The sequence below is a fragment of the Anolis carolinensis genome, chromosome 2, assembly GCF_035594765.1.
Source record: "Anolis carolinensis isolate JA03-04 chromosome 2, rAnoCar3.1.pri, whole genome shotgun sequence".
Taxonomy (NCBI): Eukaryota; Metazoa; Chordata; class Lepidosauria; order Squamata; family Dactyloidae; genus Anolis; species Anolis carolinensis.
In genome coordinates, this window is record NC_085842.1 from 28,008,327 (window position 1) to 28,036,064 (window position 27,738).

Below are 27,738 nucleotides of genomic sequence, written 5' to 3' on the forward strand. Positions count from 1 at the left end.
CCCCTTAATACAGTTTCTCATGTTGTGGTGACTCCCAGCCATAAAATTATTTTCGTTGCTACTTCATAACTAATTTTGCAACTGTTATGAATCATAATGTAAATATCTGATATGCAGGATGTATTTTCATTCACTGGACCAAATCTGGCACATATACCCGATACGCCTAAATTTGATTGCTGGTGGGGTTATTGATTTTGTCATTTGGGAGTTGTAGTTGCTGGGATTTATAGTTCACCTACAATCAAAGAGCCCCTTGAACCCCACCAGTATTCAAATTTGGGTGTATCAGGTATGTGTGCAAAATTTGGTCCAGTTAGGGCCCGGGCTGTGGCGCAGGCGGGAGAGCAAGCCAGCTGCCTGAGATATCAGGCAATGGAGATCCAGCCTGAGCTAATTCTTTCTATCTATTTAGGGCTGGGCTGTGGCGCAGGCTGGTGAGCAGTCAGCTGCAGCCAGCTGCTACAAATCACTCTGACCAGGAGGTCATGAGTTTGAGGCCCGCTCGGAGCTTATGTTTGTCTTGTCTTTGTTCTATGTGAAAAGGCATTGAATGTTTGCCTATATGTATAATGTGATCCGCCTTGAGTCCCCTTCGGGGTGAGAAGGGCGAAATATAAATGCTGTAAATAAATAAATAAATAAATAATGTAAACTCATCCTGCATATCATATATTTACACCTTTCAATCAAAGAGCATTCTGTAATCCACCAACAATGGAATTGAACCAAACTTGGCACACCGAACTCCCATGACTAACAGAAAATACTGGAAGGGTTTGGTGGACATTGACCTTGAGTTTGGGAGTTGTAGTTCACTTACATCCAGAGAGCACTGTGGACTCCTGTGATGACCCATGGGCCTTGTAGTCCTGCTCAGGACATGGTAATTCCTGATGAAGATGAAAACTTGGGTTTTTTACCTTCCCAGTCAGAACTGGAATCTTCTCAGCCAGATCTTTCCCAGGCAGATCTGGGAACCTTGCACCTGCAAGAAAGTTGTCTCCCAGAAGTATGTCAAACAAGCCCAGAGCCTACTTCTCCCGTATTCTTGCGCCGGGAGTTTTGTAAACAACAGAGAGGTTTGGAAGCTGCTTCGCGCAGGAGTGCGAGGATAGCAGCCAAGAATTCTGCCAATTAAGTCTCCTTTTTCGTGAGAATCCTTAAGGAGTCAAACATCTGGTCTCAAAGATTAGCTTTCGTTTCTGGTTCCCAGAGAACTGCTTCGGCGGGAAAAGTTAGACTCTATATAGGTGATTTACCCGCGAAGTAACTTCGCGGAGTCAATTCGTCAGCCTACGGAGCGAGTTGTGTCTGGACAGCGCGCTCCGGTTCAAGCCTCGCTCCTGCTCAAGCCTTGCCTTGCTATCCAGCCTTCGCCTTGGTTCCCAGCCTTGTTTATCCACGGACTTTGCCTAGTTTCCCAGGATCAATCCTTGCCTCGTTCCACGGATTTATCAAGTTATTCCACGGACCTTGTTCTTGTTCTTAGTTACCTTTGTTCCACGTTCAAGCCTTGTTCCAAGTATCAAGTTACTTTCTAGACTCGCTCAAGTTTCCTGGACTAAAGGACCTTGTCATCTCCCCTCACTTTGCTTGTCAAAGTGAGTGTTTCGGTTATTGGATTACAACTTTGGACCTTAATATTTCATACTGGACATTATTTCCTTGGACTAATTTTGACCTTTCCTGAAAGGTCTGCTTCTGGACTATCTTTTACATTTGCTTTTACTAACTTTATATATTTCCTTAATAAAGATATTAGATAGAATCTGGCCTCTGCGTATGGTTATTGGTGCTCTGTAGCCTGGGTCGTGACAGTTTGACTCCGCCACCCTAAGCACCAATTAACCTCGGCCAGAATGTCTACCGGAACCGTGCCCGGTGGGCAGCCACTGAGCTACACCATCAGCAAGGACGAAGTGGATCGCATCCGCGACAGACTCAACGCCCAGGATGGAGAAATAAAGGGCTTGCGGGAGCGCGGAATCCGCCTCCCGGCCATGGCGTTGCCTACCAAGTTTACTGGAGAAGCTTCTAAGGTTCATGTTTTCCGTCGCCAATGTCAAGCATATCTAGAGGCCCGTGATGCCGAGTTTCCCCAAGAAGACATCAAAGTGGCGTGGGTTTACAGTCTTCTAGACGGGCCAGCGGCCAATTGGGCGACGGCACTGTTCGACCAAGCCTCTCCACACCTAAGATCAGCGCAACACTTCTTGGACCACCTCAAGGAGACTTGGGGAATCGAGGACAATTTGGAGGCAGCCGGTCACAAACTCCGTCGCCTTTTCCAAGGAGACAGACCTATGTCTCAGTATATAGCCGAGTTCCGAGTGCTGGCCCACAACACCGGCTGGAACGATGTAGCCCTCAGAGGACAATTCCGGGAGGGTCTCAACATTGAAATGCTGGAAGAAATCTCCAAGGTGGATCCTCCCCAGACCCTCGAGGCACTCATTGATCAATGTTTACGGGCTGAAGTCATGATTGCCAACAGGAAACAGTGGGTTCGAGGCCAGGGCAGTAGAGCCGGGGCAAAACCCCCCGCTCCCGCCAGCGTTCAGCCACGTCCAGTGTGGAGACCCCCACCGCCAACCCCATACCCCAGAGGAGGCGAGGAAGTGCCGATGCAGTTGGGCAATGTGCGTCCCAGACTAGATGCCGCCGAGAAGGCCCGTCGTCAACGCTTAAACCTCTGTTGGTACTGCGGGAACGGGGGCCACTTCGCCAGAGAGTGCCCAGCCAAAGGGAAGCCTGCCGCCCGTCTTGCGGCGGCGTCTTCCACGGAGACGAAGGCGTCTGAGCCGACTGGCACACAGCCGGCGGGGGAAGCCAACGACCGGGTGTAGAGAGGCTCGCCAACCCGGTCAAAAAATCCATTCAAGAGCCGCCAACCGGGGTCCTGTTCCTTCTCGTGGTCACATTATGGTCAGCAAAAAGGGGACCCGTCATGATCCACGCCATGATAGACTCTGGAGCTACCAACAATTTCATTGATAGAGAGTATGCCGACTCTCTGGGATTACAATATCATGATTTCAAGAATGCCCGTGTGGTGCAAGCCATAGACGGCCGCCCCCTCAAGACGGGCCCCGTAAGTCAGTGGTCGGAACCCACCAGGATGTGGATAAGGGAACATATGGAAGAGATTTCCTTCTTTGTTACCGAGGTTCCCCATTTCCCTGTGATTTTGGGAATCCCATGGCTGACTCTCCACGACCCTAACATCTCCTGGTCCAACAGAGAACTGCAGTTTGCTTCACCGTACTGCCAAAACCATTGCCTCGTAGCCAAGGTCTGCCATGCCACGGACACCGAGCCCATCATCACCTTGCCAAAGAAGTACTCCGAGTATTGGGATGTATTCAATGAGAAAGAAGCCGAAAAATTACCCCCACATAGACCTTATGACTGTGCCATTGACTTGGTGGAGGGGGCCCAGATCCCGCGAGGGCATCTCTACTCCCTGACTGAACCAGAGCAAGAAGCTCTCAGGGAATTCATAGAGACAAACCTTCGCAAGGGATTCATCAGACCCTCTCAATCCCCAGCCGCCTCCCCAGTGATGTTTGTGAAGAAGAAGTCAGGAGAACTACGCTTGGTGGTGGACTACAGAGCATTGAACAATATCACCAAGCGGAACAGCTATCCCCTGCCCTTAATCTCGGATCTACTGGATCGGCTTCGAGGAGCCAAGGTTTACACCAAGCTGGACCTTCGGGGGGCTTACAACTTAGTTCGCATCAGGGAAGGGGACGAGTGGAAGACCGCCTTCCAGACCAAATTCGGATTATTCGAGTCCCGAGTTATGAATTTCGGTTTATGCGGAGCTCCCGCAACGTTCCAGCATTTTGTCAATGACATTTTTCAGGACTATCTAGACAGGTTCTTGATAATCTACCTGGACGATTTTTTGGTGTTTTCTAGATCACAATCAGAACATGAGAACCACGTCAAAATGGTGTTACAACGATTGCGGGACCATGGACTTTATGCCAAGCTGGAAAAATGCGCCTTTGATCTACAAGAGGTAGATTTCCTTGGTTACCGCATCTCGCCTCTAGGGCTTTCCATGGATCCAGCCAAGGTTTCAGCAGTATTGGAATGGCAGGCGCCAACTAACAAGAAAGAGGTGCAGCGGTTCTTGGGGTTCGCGAACTATTACCGCAAGTTCATTCCAGATTTTGCCCGCTGGTCCGACCCCATCACTAGCTGCATCCGTGGAAAGCAGCCTTTCCGCTGGACTGATCAAGCAGAGAAAGGGTTCCAGCAACTAAAGAAACTATTCACCTCCCAGCCAATTCTACAGCACCCAAATCCGGGAACCCCTTTTGTTGTGCAAGCGGACGCCTCAGATGTGGCAATTGGGGCTGTACTCTTACAACCGGTGGGAGATCACCTCCATCCCTGTGCCTTTTACTCTCGTCAACTAACCACACCAGAAAGGAATTACACCATTTGGGAAAAAGAACTACTGGCCATAAAGGCAGCCTTTGAAACTTGGAGACATTGGCTAGAAGGGGCCAAATTTCCCATTGAAGTCCACACTGATCATCGTAATCTAGAGCATCTAAGAACTGCCCGCAAACTAAATCAGAGGCAGCAACGTTGGGCTTTATTCTTCGAACGTTTTGACTTCCAGATTCATTATGTGACCCCAGCCCAGACCAAGCAAGCAGACGCCCTGTCACGTAAACCAGAATACGCTGCAGGACGCAAGGAGACCTTTGAATCCCAACTACTACAACCCGAGAACTTTGCCACGCTCACAGTGGGGAACACCAAATCCATTCCCCTTGGTTCTACTTCCCCTACTCCAGGACCCCTCTGTGCTCAAGAAATCAGGGCTAGTCAGCAAGCAGATGCCTGGGCGCAGGACCAACTTCGCCAAGGTCTGCATTTTCCCTTTTCGCTTAAGGATGGACTGCTTTGCTATAGAAATCATGTTTACATCCCACCCGGACCGGGCAGGGAAAAGGCGCTTCGTCTGTGTCATGATTGCAAACCAGCAGGACACTTCGGACTATTTAAAACCATGCATCTGATCCTAAGGGATTTTTGGTGGCCCAAGATCCGCAAGGATGTGGAAAAATATGTCAACACCTGCCCAGTATGCCAGCGCTCCAAGATACGAAGGGAGAAGCCCTCAGGGCTTTTACACCCCCTTCCTACCCCATCTCGCCCATGGGAAATAATTTCTGCGGATTTCATCACTGACCTACCACCTTCCTGTGGATTCACCACGATCTTAGTGGTGGTGGACCTTTTCACCAAGTTAGCCCATTTCATTCCCTGCGAAGGCCTCCCCACGGCCAAAGAGACTGCGGATCTATTCCTTCAACATGTTTTCAGACTACATGGATTGCCCAAGAGTTTAGTCACAGACCGTGGATCTCAATTCACCTCTCGTTTTTGGAAGGCGCTACAAAAACTATTGGGCATAGACTCTCGCTTGTCTTCAGCTCATCATCCCCAAACAGATGGGCAAACGGAGCGCACCAATGCCACTTTGGAGCAGTATCTTCGCTGTTATGTAAACTACCAACAGGACAATTGGGCTTCTCTGTTATCACTGTCTGAGTTTGCCTACAACAATGGAGTTCAAGCTTCTACAAAAGAAACGCCGTTCTTTGCAAACTACGGCTTCCATCCACGTTTCTTTCCCCCTGTCATTGAAACTTCAGAAGTTCCCGCAGCAGAGGATTGGCTGCAGGAACTCACAGCGGTACAACAACTTTTGCTCCAGCAACTGGACCAAGCCAAGGAGGACTATAAACGCCACGCTGACAAACATCGCCAGCCGGGCCCCGAAATCAAGGTAGGAGATCGGGTTTTTCTGTCCACTCGCTTTCTGCCCTCCCACCGCCCTTGCCGGAAGTTAGATGCCCGTTTCATTGGCCCCTATCCAGTGGTGGCGCAATTAAACCCTGTGACTTTCAAACTCCAACTTCCGCGTTCAATGCGCATTCACCCAGTGTTTCACCGTTCCCTGCTCCTTCCGGCGGATGGTGTGCGTCCTGATACAGACCAACCGGCCCCCCCTCCTGTTTTGATGAATGGGGAGGAGGAGTTCGAGGTTGAGGACATTTTGGATTCTCGCTTTCACCGCCGCCGCCTACAATATCTCATTGACTGGGTGGGTTTTGGCCCTGAGGAACGCTCTTGGGAAGACGCCTCCGCAGTCCATGCTCCTGAGCTAACCCGTCGCTTTCATCAGACCTATCCCACCAAACCGCGACCTCGCGCCTCGGGGAGAGGGCCCCAGTTTGGGAGGGGCCTTGAGGAGGGGGATAGTGTGATGACCCATGGGCCTTGTAGTCCTGCTCAGGACATGGTAATTCCTGATGAAGATGAAAACTTGGGTTTTTTACCTTCCCAGTCAGAACTGGAATCTTCTCAGCCAGATCTTTCCCAGGCAGATCTGGGAACCTTGCACCTGCAAGAAAGTTGTCTCCCAGAAGTATGTCAAACAAGCCCAGAGCCTACTTCTCCCGTATTCTTGCGCCGGGAGTTTTGTAAACAACAGAGAGGTTTGGAAGCTGCTTCGCGCAGGAGTGCGAGGATAGCAGCCAAGAATTCTGCCAATTAAGTCTCCTTTTTCGTGAGAATCCTTAAGGAGTCAAACATCTGGTCTCAAAGATTAGCTTTCGTTTCTGGTTCCCAGAGAACTGCTTCGGCGGGAAAAGTTAGACTCTATATAGGTGATTTACCCGCGAAGTAACTTCGCGGAGTCAATTCGTCAGCCTACGGAGCGAGTTGTGTCTGGACAGCGCGCTCCGGTTCAAGCCTCGCTCCTGCTCAAGCCTTGCCTTGCTATCCAGCCTTCGCCTTGGTTCCCAGCCTTGTTTATCCACGGACTTTGCCTAGTTTCCCAGGATCAATCCTTGCCTCGTTCCACGGATTTATCAAGTTATTCCACGGACCTTGTTCTTGTTCTTAGTTACCTTTGTTCCACGTTCAAGCCTTGTTCCAAGTATCAAGTTACTTTCTAGACTCGCTCAAGTTTCCTGGACTAAAGGACCTTGTCATCTCCCCTCACTTTGCTTGTCAAAGTGAGTGTTTCGGTTATTGGATTACAACTTTGGACCTTAATATTTCATACTGGACATTATTTCCTTGGACTAATTTTGACCTTTCCTGAAAGGTCTGCTTCTGGACTATCTTTTACATTTGCTTTTACTAACTTTATATATTTCCTTAATAAAGATATTAGATAGAATCTGGCCTCTGCGTATGGTTATTGGTGCTCTGTAGCCTGGGTCGTGACAACTCCAAACAATAATGGATCTGGACCAAACTTGGCATGAATACTTAATATGCCCAAATTTGAACACTGGAAGGGTTTGGGGAAAATAGAGATTGACATTTGGGAGTTGTAGTTGCTGAGATTTATAGTTCACCTACACTCAAAGAGCCCCTTGAACCCCACTAACAATAGAATTGAGCCAAATTTCCCAGACAGAACCGCCATGACCAACAGAAAATACTAGCGGGATTTGGGTTCCTAAGACCATCAGAAATACAATAGAGTCTCACTTATCCAACACTCGCTTATCCAATGTTCTGGATTATCCAAGGCATTTTTGTAGTCAATGTTTTCAATATATCGTGATATTTTGGTGCTAAATTAATAAATACAGTAATTACTACATAGCATTACTGTGAATTGAACTACTTTTTCTGTAAAAATTTGTTGTATAACATGATGTTTTGGTGCTTCATTTGTAAAATCATAACCTAATTTGATGTTTAATAGGCTTTTCCTTAATCTCTCCTTATTATCCAACATATTCGCTTATCCAACATTCTGCCGGCCCGTTTACCTTGGATAAGCGAGACTCTACTGTATGTGTTTTCTGATGGTCTTTAGCGATCTCTCTGAAACCCTCCTCACGACCCCCAGGTTGAGAAACACTGTCATCGAGTCATAGGTTTGCATTTCAAAGATTGCATAATCATAATTGCCTAAATCCCCTTAAGGTAAAGGTAAAGGTTTTTCCCTGACATTAAGTCTAGTCGTTATAAAAGAGAACTGTACATAGCAATGTATTTTTCTCTCTGTATCGTTCCAATTTTAGTATATGTGCTGCCGAAGCAAGCACCATAGCAATGTAATTTTGATGAGACTGATAAAGACTATAAAATGAAATGTTTTAAGTTTAACTTGACAAGAAACATACCTGTACATTTAAATACATGAAGTTGTGAGTAAAACAATCATGTTATTTCAGAGAAGTCTACTTGAATCTTTATCTGCTGAGAGTGTGGAATAGAAACAAGGTACAATAGAGTCTCACTAATCCAAGCCTCGCTTATCCAAGCCTCTGGATAATCCAAGCCATTTTTGTAGTCAATGTTTTCAATATATCGGGATATTTTGGTGCTAAATTCGTAAATACAGTAAATACAACATATCATAACTGTGCATTGAACTACTTTTTCTGTCAAATTTGTTGTATAACATGAAGTTTTGGTGCTTAATTTGTAAAATCATAACCTAATTTGATGTTTAATAGGCTTTTCCTTAATCCCTCCTTATTATCCGAGTTATTCGCTTATCTAAGCTTCTGCCGGCTCATTTAGCTTGGATAAGTGAGACTCTACTGTATATATGTGCCCAGTGATCATCCATTAACTAAAGGAACACTCCTGAAACTCTGCTATGATTATGATCCCAATAGGTCATAATCCCCAATAGGTTGTGACCAGTCTCATCAAAACTATATTGCTCTGTACAGCTCTCCTTTATAACAGTCTGTTTCCAAGGGACTCAAGTCTCAACTGACTTCTAACTTCTAACATTGGCTTCTGTGCTCAAACAGACTCAAACATCAACTGTCATTCCTCAACTGTCGTCCTTTTAAAAACTGCATTCTAAACAGTCACTGAACCAGAAACATGGTCTGCAGCCCCTCCCACTGCCTCAAGTACATAGAGCTAAGAAAACTGCAAACCAAAGAAATTAGTCCAGTATGTTGTCGAAGGCTTTCATGGCCGGGATCACAGGGTTGTTGTATGTCTTTCAGGCTGTGTGGCCATGTTCCAGAAGTATTCTCTCCTGACGTTTCGCCCACATCTATGGCAGGCATTCTCAGAGGATAGCATCCTCAGAGGCATCCTCATCCATACCTCACAACCTTTGATGATGCCTGCCATAGATGTGGGCGAAACGTCAGGAGAGAATACTTCTGGAACATGGCCACACAGCCCAAAAGACATACAACAGCCCATTAGTCCAGTAGTTTTTAACTCTTTTCAGGAAGATCCTGAGATATCAGGCAATGTAGATCCAGCCTGAGCTAATCCCTTCTATCTATTTAGGCCCCTTCTACACTGCCATATAAAATCCAGATTATCTGATCTGAACTCGATTAGCAGTCTATAGCAGTATACTCATATAATCCAGTTCAAACCAGATAATCTGGATTTTATCTGGCAGTATAGAAGGGGCCTTACTGCCTTCTTATGGCTGAGGCCCCTTCTACACAGCTGTGTAAAATCCACATTGAACTGGATTGTATGGCAGTGTGGACTCAGATAATCTCATTCAAAGCAGATATTGTGGATTATCAGCCTTGACATTCTGGATTATATGGCTGTGTGGAAGGGCCCTGAATCTGAATGCTGCATACATGCATACCTTGAGACAAGAAGATAATCTTTACAATCGAAATACTGCCCTTTTTTTGTTTACTTTTGGGGTCCCTCATCGCAAAACAGGGTGGATTTTGTATTTGAGACCCCATGCTTGTTTTAAATTGGGTAATGAAGGGTTTGTGTGTCAAGTTTGGTCCAGATCCATCAAGCCATTGATGAAGGTGTATTGGGAAAATATAATACTTGTATTGGAAACTATATATTGAATGTAATCATATTAAAAATAGGAATAGGGAAAATGTAATCACAAGCAGAATTGTGTGCATATAGCCCCAAAAATATACTCTCTCAGCAAATAACTGTCTCCCCATAAGCAGAAGACCAAAGTTCACTTAAAGAGGCCTCAAACACGCAGAAACATCTGTTAAGTGTCAACAGACTAGATAAGGCCATACCGGTGAACTGAAGACAAATTGAGGCTTTTAGGGTTGTCAAGGGGAGCTTAGGCAGCCTGTCTCCATGAGGAATGAAAAGGGGTGCTAATGGAGGTTGAAGGGGAGCCCTAAAAGCCTAGATAGGAAATTCCTTAGATAAGGCCTAATGGAGGGTCAGAGATCTTGAAAGAGCCTATATTTTAGGAAAATGCAAAAGTAGCTTTTAGTAAAAGTGCAAAGTAAGACTTTTTTGACACTAATTGGTGATGGATAATGCCTAGATGACGTAGGTAGATGGAGGGAAAAGGCTATATAAGAACCCGTGTTTCTTTGTTTCGTACCTTCGCTTTCCTGATTACAGGAGGTCTTTTTCCTTATTGCTTATTCTCTCTAGCCACAGAATAAACGTTTTTTCCACAGGAAAACGTTTTTTCCACAGCCACAGGAACTCTCTTTGTTTCATTACCTCAAACCTTTGTCTGCCATTTCACCATGTAGAAGTCTTTGTAGTACAAACCAAACAACAAGAAAATACTTTGACTTTCACATGGAGAGAGAAGTGTTTTAATCAACAAGAGCCTATTTGAGGGATCGACATGTGTTGGATTGCAACTTCCAGCAATTCTAGTAACTAGCATTGCCAATGCTTAGGAATATTAGGAGTTGTGTTTCAGAAAGGTGTGGACAGCTGCATGATTCCCTCTCCTTGCTTACTATATGGGATGTGTGGAGTGATAACATATGGGCGAAGGGAGTAGAGAATTCAGTATCTTCATATACTATCCAATGGATGGGTGGCCATCTGTTGGGAGTGCTTTGATTGTTTGTTCCTGCATTGCAAGGTGTTGTGTTGGATGTTGCAGATGTAAATAAATAGAAGCTTTACCACGGCTTCTGAACCAAAGTTTGCCCTGCAGTGTAATAATGTGCCACTCAGGTCTGTGAAATAAGTAACAGTAACTTTACTTCAGTTCAATAGATCGAACAGAGCAACAATATATACAGTAGTCTCTCTGGCTTCTTACAGAGAACAGAGGGAATAAACAGTCCTTTTAAATCAGCCTTTAAATATACCTCATTGCCTTATCAATTATCAGGCTTCAGAGAGTCGGCAGCCATTAATTCCCTAGGTGTTACCTCTTCGCTCTCTGAGGTAAAAGTGCCTGTCCAAACCATTTCTCTCAGCAGTAAGCCAGAGGCAGTAGCCAATCAGAATGTTGGCTCCTGGCACTCTTAGCAAATCAGCTGCTGACACATGTCTTTCCAGTCAATGATGCCTTTTACAAATCTCCACAGGTTGGACTCGATGGCCCTCATGGCCTCTTCCAACTCTATAATTCTATGAAAATACAGCAAACAACAGTAAAATTCAGGAATGTAGTTCCCAACACAATATTTTGCTAGTAAACTAATCAGTGCAATGTAATGATTTGAGCAGTGAGTAACAACTCTGGCAACAGACTTTAAATCTCCACTTAGCCATAGTGTCTGTAGGCAAGGCATATTCTCATAGGGCCTTTCCACAGAGGCCTTTAACCCAGAATATCAAGGAAGAAAATTCCACAATATCATCTTTGAACTGCTTTATTTGAGTCCACACTGCCATATATTCCAGTTCAAAGCAGGCAATCTGGATTTTATAAAGCAATGCAGGAGGGGTCTTAGCCTTAGGTCCATTCCACATAGCTGAATAAAATCCCACATTATCTTCTTTGAACTGGAATATATGGCAGCATGGATTCAAAGCAGATATTGTAGGATATTCTGTGTTATATGGTTGTGTGGAGGGGCCCTCAGAAGAAGGCAAATTGCCTCTGAACAAAACCAAAAACTTATCGCAAGAAACCTGTGATATGTTTGCCTTGGAATAACCATGTGTTGGAAATGACTTGGAGGCACAGAACAACAACAAATAAAAACAATAGCCACACAAGAACACTAGCATACAAAATCTGCAGTTATCTTCCAACACAGAAATGAAATGGGCCAATGGAATGGGAAAAGTGGGAAACGGCTGAGTAGAATGAGAAAAGTAGTATGACAAGAAGGTTGTGGGGGGCGTTATTAAGCAATGGTTTCATTTCCTCCTGCCGTGGCTTTCAGAGATTGCATTGTCTTATTTATTTGCAGAACCAAAGCCTGGATTTCCTCATAGGCACAGAAGGACTTTGCGTCTTGTCCTGCCACCATGCCTGCTATTTCTTCCAAGATGCCCACCAGGGAGTCAGGCGTACAGTCAGGGCTGTACATTACCGCAGAAGCGTCAATCCTGCCTCCCAACAGATCCAACAGGGACAGGAATTTTCTGATCCAGGTTTGCTGTGTTGTTACGGTGTTGTGGAAAGCAAGGATTTCGTCATGTTCGGCTTGAATCTGGGAAATCTTCTCCTCAGCAGTGTTTATCCCAGCCTGTATCTCCTGCTCCTTTTGGGACAATTGTGCCACCTCGTTCCTGTAACCGTCGACTTCTGCTATACTTTGGACCACTGCCTCTTGGGCTTCAGCTATATGATTTTCGGCTGATTTCCTTGCTGCCTCGAGACTCGGAAGCGTCAGAAGTGCTAAGAAGCAAAGACAAATCCATGAGGTTACAAAAGAGGAATGGTGTGGTGTTGTATTCTCAAGTGCAGAGACATGTAGAAGGCAGATCAGGATCCAGAATGGCATAGTGGTTATGGTTTCAGATGGCAACTTGAGAAGCCCACGTTTTAGTTCCCCCAAGCCATGAAACTCACCAGGTATCCTATACTCCTGCAGCCTGACCTATATCACAAGAGTTGTTTTGATGAAGGTGTATTGGGAAAATATAATACTTTTATTGGAAACTATATATTGAATGTAATCATATTAAAAATAGGAATAGGAAAAATGTAATCACAAGCAGAATTGTGTGCATATAGCGCCAAAATACACTCTGCTCAGCAAATAACTGTCTCCCCATAAGCAGGACCAAAGTTCACCCTAAGTGCCAGAGATATATGTTAAGTGTCAACAAGAATAGATAAGCTAAAGGACAAGAGACAAATTAAGGCTTTTTGGGATGTCAAGATAAGACCTGGCGCCATGTAGAAGTGCTAATGGCTCCCTAAAAGCTAAGATAGGAGGAGATTCCTTAATTAATGAGAACCCCTGAGAGCCTAGATAGGAAATTCCTTAGATAAGGTCTAATGGAGGGTCAGAGGTCTTGAAAGAGCCTATATTTTAAGAAAATGCAAAAGTAGCTTTTAGTAAAGTGAAGAGTAAGAGTTTTTTGACACTAATTGGTGATGGATAATGCCAAGGTGACATAGGTAGATGGAGGGAAAAGGGTATATAAGAACCTGTGTTTCTTTGTTTCGGACCTTCACTTTCCTGATTACAGGAGAAGGTCCTTTTTCTTATTGCTTATTCTCTCTGGCCACTGAGAATAAACATTTTTTCTACAGCCACCAGAACTCTCTTTGTCTCATTACCTCAAACCTTTGTCTGCCATTTCATTTTGAATAGAGAGGAGAGGCAAGCCATCTATGCTGCCCAGAAAAGATGTAATTTTAACTTACAAATCAACAAAATAGACTGGTTTCTGACTCCTGAATGTTTTATTACCAGCAAGGGAATGTTTCCAATTTTCCCTCTTAGGGCCCTTCCTCACAGCCATATAACTCAGAATATCAAGGCAGATTTTTTAATCATGTCAGAAGTGACTTGCTTCTGGTGTGAGAGGATCAACCGTCTACAAAGATGCTGCCCAGAGGACGCCTGGATGTGTTGCCAACCTGTGGGAGGCTTCTCTCATGTCCCCACATGGGAAGCTGGGGCTGACAGATGGATTCGCGGATTCGAACAGCCAAACTTCAAGTCAGCAGTTCAGCCAGCACAAGGGTTTAATCCAATGTTTTTCAATCTGGGGGCTGGGACCCCTGGGGGTGTTAGAGGGGTCGCAAAAGATCATCAGAAAATACATATTTCTGATGGTGTTAGCAACCCTTTTGGCAGAGAAGGCTGGATGTAGGTGAACTACAACTCCAAAACCCAAGGTCAATGCCCACCAAACCCTTCCAGTATTTTCTGTTGGTCATGGGAGTTCTGTGTGCCAAATTTGGTTCAATTCTATCGTTGGTGGAGTTCAGAATGCTCTTTGATTGTAGGTTAACTATAAATCCCAATAACTACAACTCCCACATGAAAAAATCAATCCCCCCCCAACCCCCCAGTATTCAGATTTGGGCATATCAGATATTTGTGCCAAATTTGGTCCAGTGAATGAAAATACCTCCTGCATATCAGATACTTACATTACGATTCATAACAGTAGCCAAATTACAGTTATGAAATAGCAATAAAAATAATTTTATGGTTGGGGGTCATTTGTAAGTTGGATGTTTCCAACTTGGGAAATGCCTCTAGATCCCAAAAGCTTGATGCATGCCATTCTTCCTCTAGTAGGGGAATGCATATTATTTTACTTGGGACTATGCTTGATCAAGAACTTACTAACGCATAAGAAAATAAGCTTACCAATGACTGGCCCAACCCCTACTGAGAGCAGTGTCTGGTAAAATATATCTTCTTCTTCTTCCTTCTTGGTCTCTTCATACTGCTTCTTTGCATTTTCTAGATGCACCTCTGCAGATTCCAGCATTGCCTGGGACTTCTTCTGAACTTCTTTGATGGCAACCATCTGGGCTCTCAGGTCTGCCAAGCTCCCCTTCTTCTCCTGCAGATCGTCTTGCATTTGTTTCTTCACCGCTATCATAGCTTCTGACTGGGAATCAACTTGTGAGAGGTGGGATTCAACCTGCCGTTCAGCCTCCGAAAAATGGTAGGATGCATTATTGATGCGATCACGGGTTTTATTACAGATCTCCTCACTGTGTGGCCTTGGGAGGAACAGAATCTCAGCTAGGGACACCAACTCCTGCAGCCCTGCCGCCGAATGTTTCCGGATGAATCTGTTGTACTTGTCATCTTGCACGAAAGCCATGGTGAATAGTGATGGATGTGGAGCTGGAAATAAAAACAGCACAGGAAGATGATTTTAAAAATAAAGACACAGCTATAACAAGCTGGGAACCAAAGGATGTCAGGGCAGCTAAAGTGAAATATTGCTGTTTCTGTGTGCCTCAACTCATTATCGACTTAAGACCCAAAGGTAAAATTATCGCAGGTTTTACATAGCAAGATTTGTTCAAAGGTCATTTGGTTTGCCTTTCTCAGAAGCTGAGAGAATGTGCCTTTCCATGGCTAAGCAGGGATTTGAATTCTGATCTCTTATTGTAGTCTGACGCTTAAACCATTAACAGTACTAACTTTCAAAGTGGAATATAGTGCTATAATTGTGTAGTGTGAAAAGCCCTTATGTATTGGTTTAGCAACTATTGGCCCTTCCACACAGCCATGTAAGCCAGAATATCAAGTCAAATAATCCACAATATCTGCATTGAATTGTATTATCTGAGTCCATACTGCCATATAATCCAGTCCAATGTGGGTTTTATATAGCTGTGTGGAAGGGGCCTAAGAGACTCAATTACAAATCAGAAGTTTATGGTTCAATTTTCCCAACTCTGTTCAAATCTTGGGCTGTAACTGAAATACTCCAAAATTATCTCCAAGAGAGGCTGAAATGTTGACACCTTTGCTTTTCTGATGGTTCAGTGTACCCAAACTTTGTTTCATGCATAGAATGATTAAAAATATGATGTATACATTTCAGGTTTATACTTGATCCCTATCTCCATATGCAACTATAGGTAATCCAAAAAATCCAGATAATTGTTCCTTTCTTTTTGAATAGAGACTTTTTGAATCTCTCAAAGTCTCTATACTGTTCCATCTGGGGGAAAAAAACTTTTGAAATGCTGTACAGATAAAACTTTCCAATTGCAGTTCAATGGAAGAGTTTTACTTGCATTGGAGGTAGAAAGCCCCAAAGAGTTAAGTCCCAGCCCCCTTCCACACAGTTGTATAAAATCCACATTGAACTGGAATATATGGCAACGTGGACTCAGATAACCCAGTTCAAAACAGATATTGTGGATTATCTGTCTTGATATTCTGGGTTATATGGCTGTGTGGAAAGGCTCCCGGTCACTAGTCAAAATAAAAGTATCACCTGCCATGTAGCATGATTACCAGTCATTTCAAGTTAAAAACTACATATCCTTGTCCTTCCACTTCTTTGTTGGCTATGCAGACTTACCCTGCTGAAAGCTTTGTGTCTGTTTGCTTAGCTTCCTCTGGGTCTCATCTGCATTTCCAGTGTTTCACTTTATATCCCAAGAGCGCAGAGGCTGAAAAGAAGCAGCCAAACAGATCTTAAGTTTCGGAAGTTTGCCTCTAATAGAATCGATGGACCCCTCCTTCCCACCCAACAAAAACATTCAAAGGGATTAAATGTTACCTTGAGGGGGAACTAGCTTTTATGCCTTTAGTCAGCTAGGTATTGCAAAATACTTTGGGACACGTGTATCTCTGTGTGTGGACACACACACACATTTAGAATGTGAGCATTGGTGTACCTTACATTTTTGCAAGCATATGGGGAAAATGTTGTTTCCATTTTACTAAAATGCACTTTGCCCCTTCTGTTCCACCTTCGAGATGAACAGACAGATACTGAGACATAGATTTTCCTGATGTTGCAACTGGAAACTCTATAGGCAGAACCAAGCCAGTGGAACATCTTGTTTTATAAGGGGAAGTATTGAGTGATGCATCACCAAAAGCATAAAGCCTGGAATATTCTGTATTCAAGTGTATGTATGAGCCTTCAAGTTGTCTGCCCACTTATAGTGCCTCCATGAAATTCACAGTATTTTCTTAGATAAGAAATAGTTTTACCATGTCCTTTCTCTAAAACATATCTGATGTTTTTTGACAGTCTCAGTTCCAAATTCTAAAAAGGCCAGACTTTATTCACTTCATTTGTCTGCTCTCTGGGTGGTGTGGCAACTGTGCCTGGAGGAAAAGGAATAATTATTGAGTAAACAGAAGTGACCTTCCCATCATCATCATTGTCCATTTTTGTTTGTTACCCACCTCTCCTCACGGCATGAGACGGAGCACAGCACAGATAAAACACATAACCATAAAATACCTTAATGTCAAGCACCTCTGGATTACATGGCAGTGTAGATCCAGCTTTAGTTATTAATCAGCACTCCCACCTTCTCAATTGCTTGTGAAAATGTCCCAGCTTGATTCTTCTTCTTGCCCTTCACTCCTCACCATATGTCAATTGCTGCAAACTAATTTCGAAAGTAGCAGCGGGATGAGAGAAGGGGTTGGAGTTCTTCCCTTCCCGATAGGCTCAGAACAAGGCTGACCGTAGCAGCCTCTCCTTGCTTATGTGTTCTTCCTCTTGAATAACTTTTGAAAACTTTTGAAACTTTGGCTATGCTCTGATGTAGGCCCCCTCTACACTGCCCTATATCCCATGATCTGATCCCAGATTATCTGGCAGTGGAGATTCATACAATGCAATTTAAAGCAGATAATCTGGGATCGGATCCTAGGATACAGGGCAATGTAGAAGGGGCCATAGTTTGCTTCCATATGTCACAGTTTTCTTCTGTGAAATTCTGGGGTGTGAAACAGTGGTAGTAGTTGCACCACCAGAAGGACACAGGGTGCAAGTGCTTTCATCATCACACACAAAAATCTTCATAATACATTCAAAAATACTGATTTTTTTTAAAAAAATGTGTTTTGCAATAATTGCAATATTAATTGCAACAATAACTGCAACATTTATGGATAATGGTATTTTTACAATAGATTTAACAATAAGATTTAACAAACCATTCTTAAACTCACATATTGATAGGAATATCCTGTGATTTTTCTCCCTCCCTTAAAAACATATGCTGTGTGAATGTATGATTGGAATAAGAACTGAGAAATGTGTAAAGGTGCAAATAAATAAGCGTTGGGAATGTGAAGTTCACGAACCTGAAAAAAAGTCCAAAAGATTCTGGAGACAATTTTTAAGGCAAAATTAACTTCAAGCTGGAATTTATATTACTAGGACTATTGGATGATCAAATAGAAAAGGAACATGAGACAATACTGCAATATATGTTAACAGTGACAGGAATTCTATGTGGAAAACGACAGATACCAACTTTGGAAGATTAGATAGCAAAGCTGTGGGAACTCATAGGAATGGACAAGTTAACAATGTTGTTGTGGGATAGGTCATTTGATACAGAAAAACAGAAAAAAGGGAAGGAAGAAATCCAGTTTTAATATCAAATTACGTATATATGGGTTGCTGCGAGTTTTCTGGGCTACATGGCCATGTTCCAGAAGCATTCTCGCCTGACGTTTCACTCACATCTATGCAAAACTCCCCAGAAATTGCCTGTGATCTACCCAGTGATTCTGGCCATGAAAGCCTTCGATAACACATATGTATAAATGTTCGTAGTTAGGCTTATATGTAATTAAAATAGAGATGCATGTTGTGTAGCTTGGTATATAATTATTGTTTAAATATGTTTATGAATACATAATTAGTGTATTTTTATTTTTTATTTTTTTTCTTAATTTAAAAATATCAGGAGAAAGGATTCTAACATGGAGGTGTGTGTGTGTGTGTGTGTGTGTGTGTGTGTATACAGTAGAGTCTCACTTATCCAACATAAACGGGCCAGCAGAATGTTGGATAAGCGAATATGTTGGATAATAAGGAGGCATTAAGGAAAAGCCTATTAAACATCAAATTAGGTTATGATTTTACAAATGAAGCACCCAAACATCATGTTATACAACAAATTTGGCAGAAAAAGTAGTTCAATACGCAGTAATGCTATGTAGTAATTACTGTATTTTAACGATTGTTTTTACTGTAATTGATATTTTTATTGGATAATTGTTTTATTGCTGTGTTTTAATATTTGATTGTTTTATCGGGCAAGGCCCCATGTAAGCCGCCCCGAGTCCCTTCGGGGAGATGGGGCGGGGTATAAAAATAAAGTAGTAGTAGTAGTAGTTGTTGTTGTTGTTGTATTTACGAATTTAGCACCAAAATATCATGATATATTGAAAACATTGACTACAAAAATGCGTTGGATAATCCAGAACATTGGATAAGCGAGTGTTGGATAAGTGAGACTCTACTGTATATATATTCAGCCTCTGCCTCTGTATCAATTGACTCCCCTCATCTTGAGAAAAAGCATCAAGGAATCAAGCCAGCTGGGGAATGTGAAGAGGTTGGAAACTTTAGTATTAAGGCTAGCAAAAGGGGAGCGCCCATTTTAAAACAATGGGATATCATCCTCAGACTCACAAGATGATAAATGTAATGCCCCCCGAACAAATCCCACCAAGATAGCCCTATGAAAGGTTTGCCTTGAGATCACGTTAGAAATGACCTGAAGAATAAGAACAACAGCAGTAACAAATAAAAAAGCCACACAAGAACATCACCATACAGAATTTATTTGTATGTTTCAGCACAAAGGATAGTATTCAGCAGAGAAAAGTGGGACAGCATTTACTAAAAGCATATGATGAGGAAGGCCATGGAGTATTATTAAGCAATGGCTACGTTTGCCCTGGCTCTCAGAGACTGCACTGCGCTGTTTATTTGCTTAACCAAAGTTCGAATCTCCTTATCAACAAGGAATGATTCTGCATCCTGCCCTGAGATCATTCCTGCTATTTCTTCTAAAATATCCACCACAAACTCAGAGATATCGCCATAGTTGCAGATCACTGCAGCAGCTTTAATTTTTCCTCCCAGAAAATTTAACTGCGAAAGGCATTTTCTGATCCAGGATGCCTGTGTTGTTCTGGTGGCATATAGAGCAAGTACCTCATCGCATTCAGATTGAACCTGGGAGATTTCCTGCTCCATAGTATTTATCCAAGCCAGTAACTCCTGCTCCTTTCGAGGTATTTCTGCAACCTCCTCCTTGTAGCCTTCGACTTCTACTCTATATTGAGCCAAAGCTTGTTCAGTCTCAACTACAAGCTTGTAAGCTGCGTCCACAACTGCTTTGAGACTAGAAGACATCACAAGTCCTAGAAAGTAAAGACAAATAAATGAGGAATTCACCTGGAGTTACTGAGAATAAATTGTTCTGTAGTCAAATCAGAACCTTGCATGGCACAGAGGTTCAAGTTTTAGGACCTCATCACATTTGGATATAATCCATTTGTATCAGTATGCATCCCATATTGTTTTAGGACTGGATGCATACTGTGTTGAGATGGGATGCATATTCTCACCATTAAATCCAAGAATTATGATTATTACAATTTGAAAATACTATGCTTTGACCATGGAAGGCAGACTCCTCCCAATCTGGCCTCCTATGCCACTGTTTTTGGGTTTTGTTTTGTTTTTTGCCATAATATAGCCTGGAAGTCTCAATCTACCATTCTCATGAGATTTTAGCTGACAGAATGCACACTGATGTTCTGATCACATGTACAAACAGCAATGTATAAACTTAAAGTAGATTAAAGACGTGATTAGAATCCTTTGTGCAATTATTCAATTTCTGTGACATTTTGCAGACATAATCCAATGGATTACTGGTAGAATAGGGCAAATGTCATGTGATAGGACCCGTTCAAAATTATGTTCGGAAACAGAGTACAGTAGAGTCTCACTTGTCCAACACTCACTTATCCAACGTTCTGGATTATCCAACGCATTTTTGTAGTCAATGTTTTCAAAATATCATATTTTGGTGCTAAATGCGTAAATACAGTAATTACTACATAGCATTACTGCGTATTGAACTACTTTTTCTGTGAAATTTGTTGTATAACATGATGTTTTGGTGCTTAATTTGTAAAATCATAACCTAATTCAATGTTTAATAGGCTTTTCCTTAATCCCTCCTTATTATCCAACATATTCACTTATCCAACATTCTTCTGGCCAGTTTATGTTGGATAAGTGAGACTCTACTGTATATCCCAATGTGATAAGGTGTCAGATTGCAATTTGAGAACCTGACCTACATCACAGACTTGTATGAATAGAGAGGAAAGACAAGCCATCTATGCTGTTGAAAGAGGGAATATTTAGACATAAATGTAACTTACAAACCAACAAAATAAACTGGTTTTCTTACTCCTATATGTTTTAACAGTAGCAAAACAATTATCTCCCATTTCCCCTTTAGAGTTAGGGAACTAGAAGGAAAATATTGGGGATGGTGGGATGAGAAAATGTGAAAGAATTCAAAGCTCAGCATTTTAAAAACAAATTATTGGTTCAGCATGTTATCATAGAGTATAATCATCATCATCATAATCTTTTTTTATACCCTGCCCCATCTCCCCAAGGAGACTTGGAGCGGCTTACAACTAAAGTCAATATACAGCAAATAAGCATGTAGCAAACAACAGAAGTAAACACATAAATTACATAAAAAATAAATAACAGTAAACTAAGACAAAAGGATAATTACACAAGGTGTGATTTACACTGCACAGTTACAACAGTTTAGTGCCATTGTGATGGGATCCTGTAATATTTTGTAGTTTGGTGAGGAACTTAAGATTTTTTTGCTAGAGAAACTACGGTTTCCAAGGTGTCCTGTCTGGCTATCTGCACTAAACATTAAACTATGTAAAAGTAAAGGTTTTACTCTGACATTAAATCTAATTGTGTCTGACTCCGGGGATTGGTGCACATATCCATTTCTAGGCCGAAGAGCCAGCGTTGTCCGTAGACATGTGGCCAACATGACTGCATGGAGCACTGTTACCTTCCTGCCAAATTGGTACCTATTGATCTACTCACATTTGCATATTTTTGAACTGCTAGGTTGGCAGAAGCTGGGGGTAACTGTAGGAGCTCATCTTGCTCCCTGGATTCGAACCGCCAACCTTTCGGTCAGCAAGTTCAGCAGCTCAGCGGTTTAACCCGCTGCGCCACAGGAAATCTTCTCTGTAGATCTTCACCAGTCTACAAATCCCAGGACCGCTTAGGATAAAGCCATGACATTTACAGTAGCACCAAGCTGCTTAGTTCCATAATGTAGACAGATGCACCCCAAATGTATTGTATATCTGCCCTCACTGAAGGCACACTGCTTCCCACTGGTGAAAACAAGGCTCAAGTACAGACAAAGTCAATTCTATAAGCCTGATGTGTGCCCACACTTCCTCAAGCTTAGTGGGATTGCATATTCTGTTGTAGGGAATTACATACAGTCCAGGACTTACTAATACAGATGAAAATAAACCTACTAAGGATTGAAAAAGGTGCTAACATGTTAGCTGGCATTTTACACGTCTCCTCTTCCGCATGCTTTTCATGCTGCTTCCTTTCTTTTTTTAGACACAGCTCTGCAGATTCTGGCATTGTCTCTGCCTTCATTTGAGCTTCTTTGTGGGCAATGATCTCGACTCTCATGTCTGCCAATTTCCCCTTCTTTTCCTGCAGATTGTCTTGCATTTGTTTTATCAGCACAATCACTTCATTTGGATGAGAAATTAATATTTTATCTTTAGCTATAGTAAAAAAGTAAGATGCACTATCTACAAGACCACTGGATTTATTACTGATCTCCTCAATGGGTGAATTTGCGAGGAGTAGAAGCTCAGCTAAGGCCAAAATCTTCTGCAGGGCTGATTGTACTTCTTCACTGATGATGAATGTATTGTACATCTCATCTTGCCTGAAAGCCATGGTGAATAGTGATGGATTTGGAGCTAGAGAGAAAAACAATACCGTGGAGATGAGTTTAAAAATAAGGACACCGTTTTAGCAAACCTGGGAGCCCACATTTATTTGTATCCTTTGTTGAAACAGTATTTCTCTCACATCACACAATTCTAGAACTATGTTCCACTTAAACTTCCAAGGCAACATAATCTGGAATCCTGGGATATTCAGTTCAGGGAGGGGCATTTAAAACTGTTATTTTTCTGTGCCTCTTAAGTAATTTTGAACTTGTGTAGACCCCTGTCAGAGTTTTATATTATTTAGGTCATTTCTTATGTGAAAATGGATAAGTGTTTGTAAGAATCATGTCCTATCCATGTATGACCAGCAGCAATCAAGACACCTGCTAAAGACTGAGTGCTATTAATAGAGACTGAGTAAATCTTGAGTTTGTGAATGTGATTGTGAAGGTGAAGGTGAGGTGATGTGATGTGATGGTGACGATGATGGTGTTGCTGTTGGAAAGCTGTTGGAGTGGAGCTGAAGAAAGCTTGAAGATAACATTTTGTTTCGCCGTTTTAAAGCTGTAGATAAAAGCCAAGGACTCTTATGTTTGTATATTTTCATATAAATCTTTCTTTACTAAAAGACAGTTTGTTTTGGAGTTTTCTCCTTCAAGGGGTTGAATGTTTGGAACCCCAGTTTGATAGCTACAACATACCCTAAGGCGAAATTATCATGGGGTTTTCTTTGCAAGATTTATCAAAAGGGATTTGGCTTTGCCTCTTTCTATCATTTGGCTTTGCCCCAGGTCACCCAGGGAGTTTCCATGGCTGAGAAGAGATTTGACTCTGGTCTCCCAACACTGAAACCGCTACATCATACGTATCAGGATTTGGGGAGAAGTCAAGTATAAAAGCATATCCAGATGGTTAATTGCAAGGTCAAAATGATATGGCAGGTCCCAATATCTGGTAAAACTATGAGGCAATCCCAAAGTGTTGGGGCAATCTGGACAGTGAGGTAGGGTACAATTTGATTCATAGCCCCATCCAATGTACACCATCACCCCCTTCCTATGCTTTATCAGCACAAGGAAAGACAATGGATCGTGCTCGTGTCATTGCTGCTCCTACCCCCTAGCCATAACAACATCCATATTCTTGGACAAGGATAACACAGATCTTTGACTAGCAGTGGAAATTTACTGTACTCATACAAAAACTTGTGCCAACATCAGCAGAAAAAAGGCCTCCAAAACAATAATAATTGTTTTTTTGTTTTTAGCCTACTATGCTTGCCATACATCCACCCTCATTTGATTTTTGGCACCTGTTGTGCTTGCAAAATTGACCCATTTAATTTTCATCTTTAAAAACCCTGATTCTTTTAAGAAACAATAATACAGGATTGTGGTCTGAAAAGGCCTTTGGCAATATCTCAATCTTTTTTTTTGCCAAAGATTTTGAAATCCAAATTATATCAGTTATTAAAGATCTATTACTTTCCTCTTTTCATTTTTATATTGCCATAAATCCAATAATTCCAAATTATCCCTTATGTCCAAACACACATTTATTTATTTACTGTACTTATACCCTGCCCTTCTCGCACCCGAAGGGTGACTCAGGGTGGCTTACAAACTATGGCAATAATTCAATGCCAGATTCGGATAATAAAAATAACAATAAAGCACAATATTATAAAACTGTAAAAACATATATCAATTATAAATAATCTTTCAGATGATTAAAACATATCAAAGTAATTTACCTTGATAAATCTTCATCTTTTTGTCCAAAGTCTGATATTTTTCGGGGATATGAGCCTGTTCTCTTCCCTTGATAAACTATTATATATAAAAAAATCAGTAACAGTTCATCCCTTTGATTGGTTTTAAAATATACTCTATCTTCACATTTATCACTACCACCAGGGTCTCAGTTTACTTTGGTAATTAAGGTTATATTAGCATTACCCTACATCTATGGTATCTTCCCCATCAAAATCAAATTCATAATCCATTGTAGAATTAAAATCTAAGATTTATAATATTGATCTGAGAGTCCATTTGGACATGGAGCCTTCCCTAGCTTTATATTCTTTATTGCTTCTGTGACTTCAATTCATTTATTCTTTTCCTTTGTTCATCATTAATTGTAGGTAAGTTCTGAATTACATAAATAACTTTCTAGATTCTCCTCGATAATTTCTTATGCTTTATAAAGGGATGAATGACACTTTTGAAAAATCTTTGTAAACTTTCTTGATCTGAAATGTTATTTTTATCATCTTTTTATGGTCTCATTTTATTCTTCTGAAACTATTTGTTTTTTTAAAAAATACATGTATGTTGTTTTACTAATTTTAATCGTTTTTAGAATTACATTGTATCACCTCATGTCCCACTCTGGGAAACAGTCAATACACAAATGAAGCACAGAGATAAATTTGACAATTCTAAATGTACTGTTTAGTACATCTCTTTTTCCTACTTTTGCTAACATAACCTTTCACAGAGTCGAGCTCACCACTTCAGGAGTTGTTTATTTTCTAGCCTCAGCTGGATTTATACACATGCTGGTGAATGTTTTATTTTAAGGGGTGACATAAAACTGCAAAGTATGCCAGGAACTGATGTCTGAACATTTAACCTTCACAGAAAGAAACCAAAGGGTCTCAACTTTTGAAGATTTCAAAGTAATACTTCTTTTTGATTTAATAGCCAGTAGTTTTGATCTCTCTCTAGCTAAAAATGACAGATACATTTATTAGAGCTACAGAACTGGAAAAATGTTACTGATGCAAGAAGATCATCAGTGGATACAACAATTGAAAAGACATCACCTGTATGGCTACAATAATGGAAGAGCTGAAGCAGATCATTGCGAAACAATTTGAGAAACAAGGAAAAATAATCAAGAGTTAAAGCAAGAACTGAAACATGACACACACCAGGAGAGAAGTGAGAAAGAGGTTGTTGTATGTTTTTTGGGATGTATGGCCATGTTCTAGAAGTATTCTCTCCTGATGTTTCGCCCACATCTATGGCAGGCATCCTCGGTTCTTGGTTTATTTGGAGTGCTGATTCAGAAAAATGCATTGGATAGACCACGTCAGCTCTAGATTATTAAATATGGCTTTCTGTGGGCAAGCAGATGATGACTACTGGATCGTATACATTCTGTATCAGAAACTAGAGCTGATGTGGTCTAAACAATGCAGTTTTCTGCATTTTCCAAATAACCAAACCGAATCTAAAGTTAACAAAAAACTAATTTGTAACTCTTTTGGTACTAACATTGGAGAGTGGTCCCTGGTCAAAAAAAGGTTGGGAACCACTGGGTTAAAGAATCAACTAATGCAGGAAGTCAAGATGATAAATGGAAAGATAGAGAAACTGGAACAATACATAAAGAGAAAGAATAACAATTGAATAGCCTCACCTTGAACTGGTTTCCACTTGTATTCTCTTTCTGTAGTTCTACCTTAGTTGGATCCCTTCGGGGCAAGAAGGTGGGTTATAAATAAAGATTATGATTATAATTATGATTATTTGTTGTGCTACATTTATAATATGTTGTTTTTGTTTTTGTAATGAATGGCGATGTATTCCCAAAGATGTTGTTTAATTTATAATTGTTGTAATAACTCTATATTACAGTTGATGGTCCTTTTTTCATTCTGTTAAATAGCTGTCTATTACCTTTTCTGTATGAGTACATAGATATTTGAGAAAGGCTAATAACAGAGCAGGGGACATGCAGCCAATCAGATCTTAAGTTTTGGATGTTTATCTCCATGGGATCCACCTCTTCGTTCCCCCCACTAGCAGAAACATCCAAAGGGATTAAATGTCACCTTGGGAGGAATTAGTTCGGATGTTCTTTTGTCAGACAGGTATTTCAAAACACTTTGGGGAGTGATATGATGGACACTCACAGCCCCTATATATGAGGCCCTGCATTGAGAAATGAGCGCACTGCATCTTTGGCCCTTGGCTCCACAATAGGTGAGTAAACGTTGGTATTGGAGGGAATGTCTGAAGATTTTAGCACTGAGCTCCAGCTGGAATAAGAGCTCTTTCCCATTGCACATTGATACCCCTTTTAACTGCCATGGTTTCATCCTATGGAATCCAACATGTGTAGTTTAGAATTTTCTGCCAGTTTTCACATCCCAGGATCCCATTGGATATGGTTTTAGCAGTTAGATATGGTCAACTGGCACTGATGGTTATAGAGATACTATTATTTGTGACCACAAGGGGCCAGACAGGGTTGTCCCTGCCTATTATAGTAGTGGGTAGAAATTCCTCAGCCCTTTCACACTATACAAATAGAGCAATTTGATAGCATTTGAATTTTAATAGCAGCTCCCAATTGAATTCTGGGGTTTGTAGTTTGATGAGGTACCCTTGCTCTCAAACTGAGAATTTTAAGTGTTAGTATGTGCCTTCAAGTCACCTGTCAAGTTACGGCAACCTCATGAATTTTGTATTGTCATGAAGATCTAGTGAAACATGCATAAACTCACATGCTGCAAAGTATTATAAGTAACTTTAAATTGTTTTTTATTTATTAATTTAAATAAATTTTAATTGAATTGTTTTAATAACAGTGGTACAGTAGAGTCTCGCTTATCCAACGTAAATGGGCCGGCAGAATGTTGGATAAGCGAATATGTTGGATAATAAGGAGAGATTAAGGAAAAGCCTATTAAACATTAAATTAGGTTATGATTTTACAAATTAAGCACCAAAACATCATGTTATACAACAAATTTGACAGAAAAAATAGTTCAATACACAGCAATGCCCACAAGCAATTTACGAATTTAGCATATATTACGAATATATCATGATATATTGAAAACATTGACTAAAAAAATGCGTTGTATAATCCAGAATGTTGGATAAGCAAGCATTGGATAAGTAAGACTCTACTGTATTTGGATCTTGGTCCTGAGAGAAAAGAGTACAAAGAAGGAGAAGAAGATCAGAAATCCCTATGTTTTTTTTTCTTTCTCTTGAAAGCATATGCTATGTATGTGTTTGATTGTTTGACCCTTTAAACCATTTAGCCAAAATGT

General features: G+C 41.5%; 2 protein-coding genes across 2 annotated transcripts; both read right to left on the minus strand.

Annotated features, from left to right (window-relative positions):
- Positions 1-10,971: 10,971 nt before the first annotated feature.
- Positions 10,972-17,647, minus strand: LOC103281112 (uncharacterized). Its single transcript, XM_008121955.3, has 3 exons — positions 16,213-17,647; positions 14,529-15,017; positions 10,972-12,592 (listed from the first exon to the last, which is right to left on the minus strand). The coding sequence occupies exons 2-3, from the start codon at positions 14,992-14,994 to the stop codon at positions 12,096-12,098; spliced, it is 963 nt and encodes a 320-aa protein (XP_008120162.1). The 5' UTR covers positions 14,995-15,017; positions 16,213-17,647; the 3' UTR covers positions 10,972-12,095.
- A 1,794-nt stretch (positions 17,648-19,441) lies between these two features.
- Positions 19,442-27,644, minus strand: LOC100558308 (uncharacterized). The gene is made up of 4 exons (XM_008121954.3): positions 26,094-27,644; positions 24,421-24,496; positions 22,230-22,694; positions 19,442-20,042 (listed from the first exon to the last, which is right to left on the minus strand). The coding sequence occupies exons 2-4, from the start codon at positions 24,434-24,436 to the stop codon at positions 19,552-19,554; spliced, it is 972 nt and encodes a 323-aa protein (XP_008120161.3). The 5' UTR covers positions 24,437-24,496; positions 26,094-27,644; the 3' UTR covers positions 19,442-19,551.
- Positions 27,645-27,738: the final 94 nt, after the last annotated feature.